This window comes from Mastigoproctus giganteus, chromosome 10 (assembly GCF_048544385.1).
Source record: "Mastigoproctus giganteus isolate SK-2022 chromosome 10, ASM4854438v1, whole genome shotgun sequence".
NCBI classification, from domain to species: Eukaryota; Metazoa; Arthropoda; class Arachnida; order Uropygi; family Thelyphonidae; genus Mastigoproctus; species Mastigoproctus giganteus.
In genome coordinates this window covers 102537169-102549306 of record NC_143584.1, presented here as the reverse complement: position 1 = coordinate 102549306, position 12138 = coordinate 102537169, and the positions used below count along the sequence as shown (strand labels likewise).

General features: G+C 39.6%; 1 protein-coding gene across 5 annotated transcripts in view; it reads left to right on the top strand.

Moving 5' to 3' along the window:
* LOC150079193 (pleckstrin homology domain-containing family G member 5-like) overlaps positions 1–12138 on the top strand; it is a 559615-nt gene that overhangs the window by 395934 nt on the left and 151543 nt on the right. For all 5 annotated transcript variants that reach the window (XM_090382446.1, XM_090382448.1, XM_090382445.1 and 2 more), the window contains one exon: positions 421–543. In XM_090382446.1, coding sequence (XP_090238572.1) covers positions 421–543 — 123 coding nt within the window. The remainder of the gene's footprint in view (positions 1–420; positions 544–12138) is intronic.

Below are 12138 nucleotides of genomic sequence, written 5' to 3'. Positions count from 1 at the left end.
CAGAAATCAGAAACGATAAAAAACTGACAAAGAATAGGAGCATTTTGGGAGCAAATGGAGAAGTACCATCAGGACTTTATCGTCTTATGCCCAGCATTAATAAAAACTTATCAGGGAGAACATTATAAATAATAAGCTATATAAAGAATGAATATTTCTTTCAAGATATTAAACATGAATATGAGAAATAGGCAGCACAGACTTTCAAGCAGATAGAAAAGTAATTTTTCACTTTTCAATTCCACCAGTGGAATTGGAAAGCATAGCAAGGCAGCAGAGAAGAGGTGCAAACTCCTGGTATTTTATTTTCTACTGTATTATTATTCTGTTATTTTTATTATTCCTGCACTGCAGACTTATTTTAGTAATAACTTTGTCTGATATTAATCTGTAGTGTTAAATTATTCCGTTCTTTTTTAGGTGGTGAAAGAATATTGTACCCTTGATTTGACTTGTCCAATGCCAGGGTGTGGAAGCAAACAGATTAGACAACTGTTGCTGGAAGGATCAGGGTTAAAATTGCGTGAGCCACCATTTGGCAAGGTAACAAATAAAATTGTTTATTGTGATGTCAAAGATGATCAAAAAAGTGATTCAGACTAATTTTACTGAAAAAAAAAATATAAAATGATTATTAATGAAACCTTATACACATTTAAACCTATCACATATTTATTTCTTACATACATTTCTTTTGTCACTGCAAGTCTGCAATAATGTCTCATACCATAATCAGACTCATCGGGGACCCCAGGTGCCAAACCTTCAGTGGCCAAGCGATCTCAGTGCGAATTAAAGCAAATTTCTAAAGAACTTATGCTATTACAGATTGTGTTCTGTTTTAAATACCATTTTCCTCATTTTCTATTGCAGTAGCTCTTTTACTCTATAAGAAATAGGTAAAGGCCCAGAAAGAAAAGACACCTTTCTGTTTCTTTTTCTTTTATCATTAACACAACTAACAGCTGCTTGGTCACTTCGTGGCACTGATCCTACCTTCCCATGGCAGAGTTAAAAGGAGCAATCATGGAAAATTAAAATTTTCCTCCATTAAAGACTGCAAATCTACCTATGGATCTGCAAAAACTCTATTGTGACAAGCAAGCCCGAAAGAGAATAAAAACAGTTGTAACTCAAATGGAATTTCCATCTTTCCTTATACTGCATTCTCTTACAAATCAGTCACTTGGTGCACTGTCACCTTTCTATATTCAAAAATGCTTAGAAGGTGTAGCCAGATCACCTAAAGTGGTACGAAGAGTCAAATCTGGTGACTTATTAGTCAAAACCATCAGGCCCAGACATTGAGTCTCTCCTCCAACTTTCATCATTTGGTGGGATTCTTACCAAGCTATCTCCTCATGTTACCCTTATTACCTCCAAAGGAGCCATTTCCAAATGGGATCTATTGAACATCAAGGAGGAGGAGATTGTTCAAAAACTCCAAGACCAGCAAGTTACTCAGGCAAGATGAATAATGTTAAAGAAAGGTGGAGAATTTTTTCCTACTCATAGCATCATTCTTACTTTTTCTACACTGAACCTTCCTTCATCAGTAAAAGCTGGATACCTAAACTGCTGCATCCATCCTTGTATCCCAAATCCTTTCAGGCTACCAGTGTTAGAAGTTTGGACATTCCCAAACTGTCTTCTGAGGAGATTCAATGTGCTCAAACTGCGGATCAAAAGAACATATCTATACCGATTGCAATGCTGAATCGTCACAAGGTCCAAATTGCAAAGGCAACCATCCAGCCTTTTCTAAATCCTGTGAGAAATGGAAGCTGAAGAAAAAAAAAATCAAGAAATACAAAGTCACATACCCTGAAGTGAGAAAACATCTTCTACAAAACATGCACAAACATACATCTGCTGAGGCATCCAAAAGATAATATACAGTTTCATCTCAAACGGATGCATCAGTTCCACCAAAAGTGTTAATTTCCGACTGGGCTCAATCACTGTTATCATCTACATCACAATCTATAAAACAACAAACAGTAGATAGGACATATAATACATTCAGCTCCAGTTATGCCAGGTAAAACAGAAAATTCAGATTATGTTAGGAAGAAATCATCTGATACCACAAATACCACACTTATGTTCATCATAAGTATTATTCCACAAATATGGAATAATACTTATGATGAACCCATTCTAGATAGTTATGTGGAAGATGACATGGACACACATCCATTCTTCCCAAAAAAGGAAAAAATAAGAAATGACCATCACAAGCAAGAGCACCTCTAAAAAAACAGACAGATTTAACTTCTAATTCTAAACCTACACAATGAACAACATAGTCCATTGGAATTGCAGAAGCTTTCATAGCAACATAGATGAATCTAATCATTATCATCCTATGGGTATCTGCCTACAAGTGACAAATCTAACGCCTCAAGTATCCATATCAGTTAAATATTATACTCTGTTTTTTTGACAAGATGGGTCTCTTATAAAAAAAAAAAAATGCTCATTGATTCAAGAGTTCCTTGTAAGCAAATTTCTCTCCAAACCTTCTTAGAAGCCATTGCAGCTGCAGATCGTAATGATTGCCATGACTTTAATGCTTGTTTAAATTTCACCCAATCAACTGTATATGATTCAGGAACTGTAAAACTTTATTTTTCAATTACCGTCTCCTGTCTGCTTACAAGGAGACTTTAATGGACACAGTCCATTATGCGGATCTCCCATCTCAGGCAGACATGGAGAGCTCATTTAAATGTTACTAGACAGGCAGAATTTAACATTACTGAACACTTGCTTATCCACTTGCATTCATTTTCCTACTGGATCAAACTCTTCCTATCCTCTTCCCAAGTGGACAACACACGAAAATCTTCTCAAGTGGACAACATATGACAATCCTCTCAACAGCAATAACTATCCAGTAATATGCAGAATTCAAACCACCCATTCCAAAATAACTGAAACACAAAAGAAATGGAAATTTTACAAAGCAGACTGGTCAAAATATAAAAATCATGTCTCTTTTGATGGTCATATCATTGAGTCATCTCCTATCGATACCATCACCAAGCAAATTACAGCCGCAACAACCACCATCCCGCAGTTTAAACTAGGAAAATGGAGGCAAATCAATCACTGGTGGAACAAAGATTGTTGCAAGGTGAAAAGAGAAAAAATGCAGCCTGGAACATATTTCACAGATATCCCACCACTGTCAACCTTCTTAATTATAGACTTAGAGCCAAAGCATAATACATCTGCTGAAAAGCTAAAAAGGATTCTCAGAATTCGCTTCATTAATTAACAAAGACTGAAGACAGAATAATTTTTAAAAAAATAAGGCAGTTAAATGGTAAATATCGTACATTACCTTCACCTATTCTTAACTGGAATGGGAAGGAGATCTCTACTTAAAGAGATTGCAAATGCCTTAGGAACTGTGTTCTCTGAATTGTCTGCCTCAATTGTCTATCAACCCTTATTCCAAAAAATTAAAGCTGAAACTGAGAAATCCAAACTAAGTTTCAAAACCTGGCCTTTACCCTTGTACCAACCACGCACACTGAAAGAATCCATAAATACCTCTAGAAACAGTGCCCCTGGCCCTGGCAGTATTTATTATATAATGCTTAAACATCTACATCAGAAATCTCTATCCTCACTGCTATAATAGGATCTATAAAATTCTATAACAGGATCAATTCTGAACACACATTCCCCAGTTCTCATGTAATAGCTACCCCTAAACCAGGAAAAGATCATTCGACTCCAAACAACTATAGATTGAACTCTAACTAGCTGCTTGAGTAAAAGTTTGGAAAAAATGATGCACCATCGATTAACATGGCACGTTGAGTCCAGAAACATAATCAGCAATAATCAGTTTGGCTTTCAGAAGAATAGATCATCTTTAGATCTCATGGTAAAGGCTGAATCAAACATAAGAAATGCATTTATCAGAAATCAACATGTTGTCATGGTATGTCTTGATATAGAGAAAGCCTTCAGTACCACATAGCATTATGGAATCCTAAAGGATCTCCATTCTGTTGATATGAGAGACTATTACCATACTTTATTTAGAACTTCCTTTGGTATGGGTCTTTCCAAATCCAATACCATCAGGCTCTGTTCTCAGTGCTACTTTATTTGCAATACGAATAAACAATATCATAAACAGCATTCCAAACACTGTCAACTTGTATCTCTACACTGATGATCTTACATTATCCTGTCATTCCCAGAGTATGAATTATATTGAGAGGCACTTACAAATATCAATAAATAATATTGAACTGTGGTTGACACAAAATGGATACAGGCTATCAAAATACATATCTACTGCCATCCATTTCTGCAACAAACAAAAAATACATCCAGATCCTTAGAGTACATTTGGACATTCATCCTCTTCAAATCATAAACAATATTCATCTCCAAGGGATAATTTTTGATAAGAAGCCAAATTATCACGATCATGCGAACTACTTGCATTACAAAAATAAATCTATGTCATCATGGAGTGCAGACCGTTATATATTGCTCTGCTTGTACAGGTCTCTAATTAGATCTTGGCTGGACTATGGAGCACCTGCTTATGACTCTACTAGAGCGAGTACCTTGGTGCATCTTGCTCCCATCCATCACTCTGTTAGGATTTCCCTAGGTGCATACAGAACATCACCAGTTCAAGGTCTGTATGTTGAGGCCCACGAGCCCCCACTTTATATCAAAAGAAAGATGTTTCTGATGAACTACTCAGCTAAAATTAAAAGCCTCACCACTCATCCTGTTTGGCCACTACTACATTGACCCTCAGTGAGTAATCCACTATACAAGCAAACCAAAACCAATTCAGTATACTAGTATCAGATTACAGAATGCTGAAATATTAAATTTCATAATATTCTTAGAGACTATTATAAGTATAGGGCGAAAGCATCAATAATACATAGCCAAATCTGAATGAACAGGATATTAGCAAAGCGGCATCGTTTTAAGTTAAGACTTTTCCATAGCTTGAGGCTTTCGCCCTAAACGCTTTATATTCTTAGAGACTTAAGATATCTGGATTCCCTGTGGATTATCTTCACACTTTCTTGTGATAATTACTTTGAGCAATGGGGAAAAGGTGCTATATCAGATATCAACATCCGACAATTGCATCTTGTCCATACACGGAATTATTCCCACTTTTCTAAGATCTACACTGATGGTTCAAAGTCTGGTAAATGCTGCTGTCTTTCACTTTCTTCACTTTTACTTCCAGCTGAATGAAGTGCAGCGGTTATACTGCTGAGCTTCATGCCATTAAGTTTGCCCTGGAAAATATTTCGCTCCTGTCAACCAATTGGATATTATAAATATAGTATTGCATATTCTATCAACTCTCAAAAACACAACACCTTACAACCCTTTGTTAAAACTCATAAGACATGTACTGATACATCTTCACAAGCATCAGCAAACTGTTGTCTTCTCTTAGATCCCAGGTCGCAGTGGTATTCCAGGAAATAAATGTGCAGATGCTGCTGCCAAGCACCCATCCAGCATAGCCTCAACAAATGATCTAGTCCCATATTCCAATTGTAGATGCAATATCCAGAGAAAATATATAGAACAGTTGTCACTTCTGTGGAAAAATCAAACACAGAAGAACAAGCTGTTTCATCTGAAACCTGATCCACAATTATGGAATTCTGGCCTCCGTAAAAATAGAAAACAAGTAATCCTAGCCAGAAATTGAATAGGTCATACTCGCCCCACTCATCTGTTTCTGCTCAAAGGAAATGATCCTCCCCAGTGTTAACACTGCTTGCATCCTCTGACAGTAAAGCATATACTCATTAAATTTAGCATTGTTTAACAATGCCTGACAGTCTATTTTCAGTTCTCTGTCAAATATACTGTTGTCACTCAGCTGCATCATAGGTAATTGTGCATATCTCACCAAATTCTTTCCTACCTAAAACAAATTCAAATGTTAATCGATTCTAACTGCTCCCAGGGCCTTTATCACATATAACCTCACTTCCTTTGGTAGGCACAATATGGCCTAAGTAGCCCTTGCACCAGAACAACAAGACTCATCACACATGAATAACATACCTACAAATAAAAAAAAAATGGGTGAACATCAAATTAATGTGATATTCTGCGTCCCCCTGAACAAAACATTAACAGATATTTAAGAACTTTTGCGAAAAAAGTCCATAAGAAATCTGAAGCACCCAAATTGCATTTCATAAATGATTCAAAGATGGAAGAATCAGCTTAGAATTTCATCCTCTCCTATGAATCCAACAACATGAATAACTAATGTGACTACTGGTAGCATATGAAGCTGATATTTTCCTTGAAGGCATAGTGGCATTGTGTTTTGTGAAAGGTGCCATCTGTGGTTTCCCACATCTGCACGATGGTACTTTGTGAAGAAGTACAAAATCTCTGAAAAAGCCAGAAAAAGTGTAATGTCTGGTTTTTGTGAGAGTAGTGTTATGTTTTGTTGTAGTAGTAGTAGTAGCAGTGCCATGTGATGCAAGAAAGCAAGTGTATGAGCTTATGCAGCATCAGCCAAAAAAAAAAAAAAAATCACACCATTCCCTCCAAATGCCTGTCCAGTTCCTCCTTAAATTTATTCAACCTATCAACTTCCACAACGACAGATGGAAGTTTGTTCCAGCAATTAACCACCCGCTGGCTAAAGGCAAATTTCCACACACATCTATTCTACATCTGTCCTTTCTTAATTTGAATTTATAACGCCTTAGGTTCGTAATCTGAACAAGTGGAAGGATCCCATCAGATTTCAGCGTGCTCAACCCATTCAAGGCCTTATACACCTCAATCAGATCACCGCACAGGTGCCTAGTCTCCAGCCACTGCAATTTGCAGAACATAAGCCTCTCTTGGTAAGAGGATCCCTTCATTCCTGTCACCAGTCTTGTTGCCCTTCTCTGTACACGCTCAAGCAAATCTACATCCTTCCAAAAATGAGGCCTCCAGACCTGTACGCAGTACTCAAGGCGTGGCCTGACCATTGCCTTATACAGAGGGACAATCACCTCCTTCTCCCTGCTAGCAAAATTCCTATATATCATTGACAAAACCCCATGACCTGCCTTGGCAGCCTGTCTGCACTGCTCAGAAAACTTCATATCTGACTGCACAATTACTTCCAGGTCTTTTTCATTTTCTACCACCTTAAGTGTAGTACCACACAGTTGGAACATTTCTCTGGGATTACTACTACCGATATGCAGTACTTTGCATTTGTCAAGGTTAAACTTCAGTTGCCACTTCTTAGCCCATCTGCCCAAATTATCTAGATCCTGTTGCAGTAGCACACTGCCATTACTGTCATTAACAACCCTGCCAACCTTTGTATCATCTGCAAACTTCGACATTAAGCCTGATATACCTTCATCAATATCATTGATAAATATACAAAACAACAGTGGACCCAACACCGAACCCTGTGGGACTCCACTAATAACATTAGTCCACGAAGAGCAGCACCCATTGATTACCACCCTCTGTCTTCTCCCACTTAACCATCCTTTTATCCATTGTAGCAAATTACCCCTAATACCATTCTGCTCCAATTTGTACAATAGTCTTCCATGTGCAACAGTGTCAAAAGCTTTCCTGAAATTCAAATATGTGATATCAAAATTATTTTTTGCATCCAGTTCCTTTGTAACCACATCATAATATCCTATCAGATTTGTCAGACAAGACTTTCCCTTAACAAACCCATACTGTGTCTGAATTATTGCTGCAGTCTTGCCTAGATAATCCTGCAATGCATCTTTAATCAGTGACTCCATTATTTTACCCGGAACAGAAGTTAAACTAACTGGTCTGTAATTACTCGTGTCACCCTTCGATCCCCATTTGTGAATTGGGGATACATTTGCACATCTCCAGTCCGTGGGAACCTCCCCTGAGTCCAATGATGCTCTCATTATTATGGCTAAGGGTTTGCTTAGTTGCTTTGCCGTCTCCTTTAATATAACTGGATAGATCCCATCTACCCCCAGGTGCTTTTCTTATGTTTAACTTCAACAATTTCTCCTCCAGTTTGCTCTCAGTTATTACAAAATCATTAAGTATCCTGCTACAATTTGATAACCTTCTGCCATTTTCAAACCTTAATAATTCCTCATGTGTGAATGTAGATGCAAAATACTCATTCAGTTTGTTTGCTATCTGAGCAGGATCATCAACAGTTGAACCATCGATGTCAAGTGGACCAATCAGGTTAATCCCCTTTGAGAGTTTGTATAAGTAAAGAAATTCTTGCTGTTTTTCTTAGCATCTTTTGCCAAGGATTTCTCATAATTTACCTTTGCCTGCGCAACCTCTTTTGTGACCTGATTACAGACTAGCTTATATCTGCCATAGGCTTCTGAGTCGCTTGATAATTTATATGCATCCCATGCATTTTTCTTTTCTGTTACGAGTCTCATTAGTTCATTAGATAACCATTTTGGCCTAAACCGTGAACAATATTTCTTAATAGATATGAAACTTTTAGTAGCTTCCACGATTAATTCCTTGAATGCTTCCCACTTAGAATTTACTGTTGGTAACATCGTCAGTTGATCCCACTGTACAGAATTTAAAAACTGTCAGACCACTGTACTCACCCTTACGGAAGCAAAAACCCTTTCCTTTACCCCTGATGGTAATTAAATCTTTAAGTAATTAAATCTTTGTGTCTCTGGCTGCTTGGCTGCAGTGCTCCTAGTGGGACCCCACGTTGCCTGCCACCACCACCACTGGGAGGTGAGTCATGCTGCCCATTATACTCTGGCTGGCCTTTGCCAGGGTTGCCTGAGCTTCCTGACAGAGGCTAAGTAAAAAGAATAAAAAAGGGAAACATAGAACAGGGGTACATGTTAGATGGAACCAAAAGAGGGGAAAGGAGGGCGGACTAAAGTTGAGGAGCAATCCGCTCTTTGTGAGGTGAAAATAGGGGTCTTAAGAAGTGGGAGTTAAAATAGCAGGGGACAAGTGCCCCTACATGATCACCATAGACTCTGTATCCTACACTCAGAGTGCCAGCAATCCCGCAATTGTACAGTGCCAGCAGTATAAACCCTTGTGGGTTGCAGTGTAAATCCCACACTCTGGAGTTCTCCAGAGTGCAGCAATCCCCACACCAGAATGGTGCCGGCTGATCCTACCCTTTAAGGGGTTTGCAGGAGTATCCTGCACCAGAATGGTGCCAGTGGTGTTCCTACTCTTAAAGGATTAGCAAGTTGTCAGGGCAGTTTCCTCTAGCAGAGAAGGAGCTAACCCACACCAGTCTGATTCAGGCCTTGGGCAGCATGATCCAGTGTTGTTCTCATTTCAGTAATCTTGGCTCGCCTCAGTGCGAAGATTTCCTGCGCATACACAGTTAGTGCCCTGTATGTGTTTTCATCAAGCAGCAGTGAGGACTCTTGATTAAATGGATTCCTTTGAATTGCGGTAACAAATTTGATTCTACTGTTGTCGTAGCCAGGGCACTCATACATGAGATGCCCCCAGGACTCTTCTTCTCCGCAATGGCACTACGGGTCTCTTTCAATCCCCATAGCTGTAAGTTTCTGACGGAAGGGCCCGTGTTCAGTGATAATAAATGTCATATGCAGACCAGGCGAGAAAAAGGGAGGGGGCTTTGGGCGAGTTTGGTTTATAGTTGGGAGGAATGCCTCATGATGTCTCCTTTCTGTGTAGTTTCCCAGTCTGTTGCCATATCACTTGTAAGTGTTGGGTGATTCTCCTCTTCTCTATCTTGGTGTCATTTGCAAGGTCCAGCTGGAGATTTACTATTTCAGCTGGTTCCTTTCCTAAGATGGTAATATAGGCCTTGCCTAACTACTTCTAGGTAGAGTGGCTGACATCCTGTTAGAACTTGCAAAGCAGGGTTGCTAACAGTGCGGCACACCCTACTAATTGATAGCAGCATGAACCTTTGAATTGTATCCAGCTTCTGTTTGTTTTTTGCTAGTGTAGCTTGTCTGTACCAGGTGCAGGCATCCCTAGCAAACTATCAGCACATATACTGCTTTGTATATGAGGGTCAGAGCTTTGTGCTTTAGACCCCAGTCGGCTCTGCTCACCCTCCTAATCATGGCAGCATACTTCCGGATTTTGGTGGCTAGATATTTCAGGTGGTTATGGAAAGTAAGACCCGAGTCAATGTAAATACCTAAGTATTTAACCTCTTTGTACAGTTGGATGGGAGTGAAGTTTAATATCATCATAGGTGGTCTTCTAATTTCTAGTCTGCCTTTGAGGAGAATGGATTTTGTTTTTCTGCCGAGATGATAAGGTTGTGCAAGATTGCCCAGTTCTGGAGCTTCACAAGTGCTGCATTTGCAATAGGTTCCAAAGACGACGTAGTGTCCGCACACACCAGCAGGATAAGGTCATCTGCAAAGGCCAAGGGCTCAACCCTCCCCCAAGGTCCAAGCCCAGGAACTCGTTCAAGACAATAGACCAGAAGAACGGGCCAAGCACAGAGCCCTGCGGATAGCCACGGTGGATGGGTCTGGTAACTGTCTGATGTTTGTTAGTAACTCGTACTTTTCTGTTGGTTAGGTAAGACTTCAAACTGTTATATAGGTTAGTAGAAACATTTGATTGCCGAAGTCTCCGAAGTACGCTGGGCCACCACAGGCGGTCGAAAGCTCCAGCAAAGTCCACCAATATAGCAAGAGTACTTGAAAGCTGAGGGCATTGCTTGGGTGATTAGATTGTTGATAGGTCTTCGGTGTTGCAGCCTATTTTAAAGCCATATTGTTTTTCTGAGGAGAGTTGGTGTTCCTCGTAGCAGGCAGAAAGTCGAAACAAGAGTAGATGCTCCAATAGTTTGGCCATCACGGAGAGTAAGGCAATTGGGCGATATAAGGCTCGGTTCTGTGGTGACTTGTCAGAGTTTTTCAGAATTAGTTTTAAGGTTGCAGTCTTCCATGAAGCTGGGAAGGTGCCCTCTGCCAGGCACTTATTCAGTAGGCTTAGAAGTATAGCTGGCCAGGCCTCAGCGAATTTTTTGAGAACTTCCACCTCCAGCAGGTCTGCACCTGGTGTTTTTCTGTCTTTCATCTTGTTAATTGCCAGGTCCATCTCAAAACCGGTGAACGGAGGCTCCACCGTTGCTGTGTGGTATTTTAAATTTTAGTTGATAATTTCTTGTTGCTGTTGCATCAAGGGTGCCTCTTGAACAAGGTAGATGGTATCAAGAATGTTATTTATAGATAGTGTCCTCCCAGGTATAGGTGGAGGTACCGTCTATTTTCAGTGTTGTATCAAGTATCTCACCACGTGGTAATTTATTAGTTACAATTTTGAAAACAATGCCCCAGGGGGTTCTCATTCCCGGAGATAGACACAAGAGTTTACCATGATTGCTTTTTTGTTTTTGCAAATTTCTTTAGTATATTCATTCCTGACTGTGCTGTAAGCTTCTCTTTCTGCCGTAATCTCTTGGGGGGGGGGGACATTGTTGCACTTGCCTGCTGGAACATTTTCCTAGCGTGGTGGACCCTTCTTAGGTCGTCTAGCTGGTGGTTCCACCAAGGGACAAAATACCTGTAGGGCCTTCTGCGTGGGATGGTAAGGTCGCAGACACTTTTGTTACTTGAAAACAGATGAATTACAGGCAGAAAGCTTGCACTCTGGTAACACCTGTTTCTTTGGAAATCGGGTTGTCTAGGGAAATGTTCCTTCTGGCTAACCGTCTTACAGCGAGCAAAAACTGCTGTTGGAGGTGGGAACTTTAGATGTGCTTAAGAACCCTGAGAAAAGTAGGTTCTTAATTTTTTTTCCTTATCTGTTTCATTTCCCTTTCTTTGAGCTTGTATTGAAACTTGGAGCCTGTATTTTCAACTTGTATTATAAAGAGTGTCCTGAAGCAGATCTGAAACTTTATTATTAGTAGGGGAAAATGATGCAAGAAAGCAAGCTTGAACAGCAACAGGAGAGGAAAAAAAAAAAAAAAAGCCAACACTTCCCATATCACCTGTCCATGCCCTCTAACAATTTTAGTTCTTCCTTGAATTTATTTAAACTATACACTCTACAACACATGGCAATTTGTTCCAACAATCAACCACCTGCTGTCTGAAGGCAAATTTCAACACATCCTGCAGCCATCCTTCCTTGATT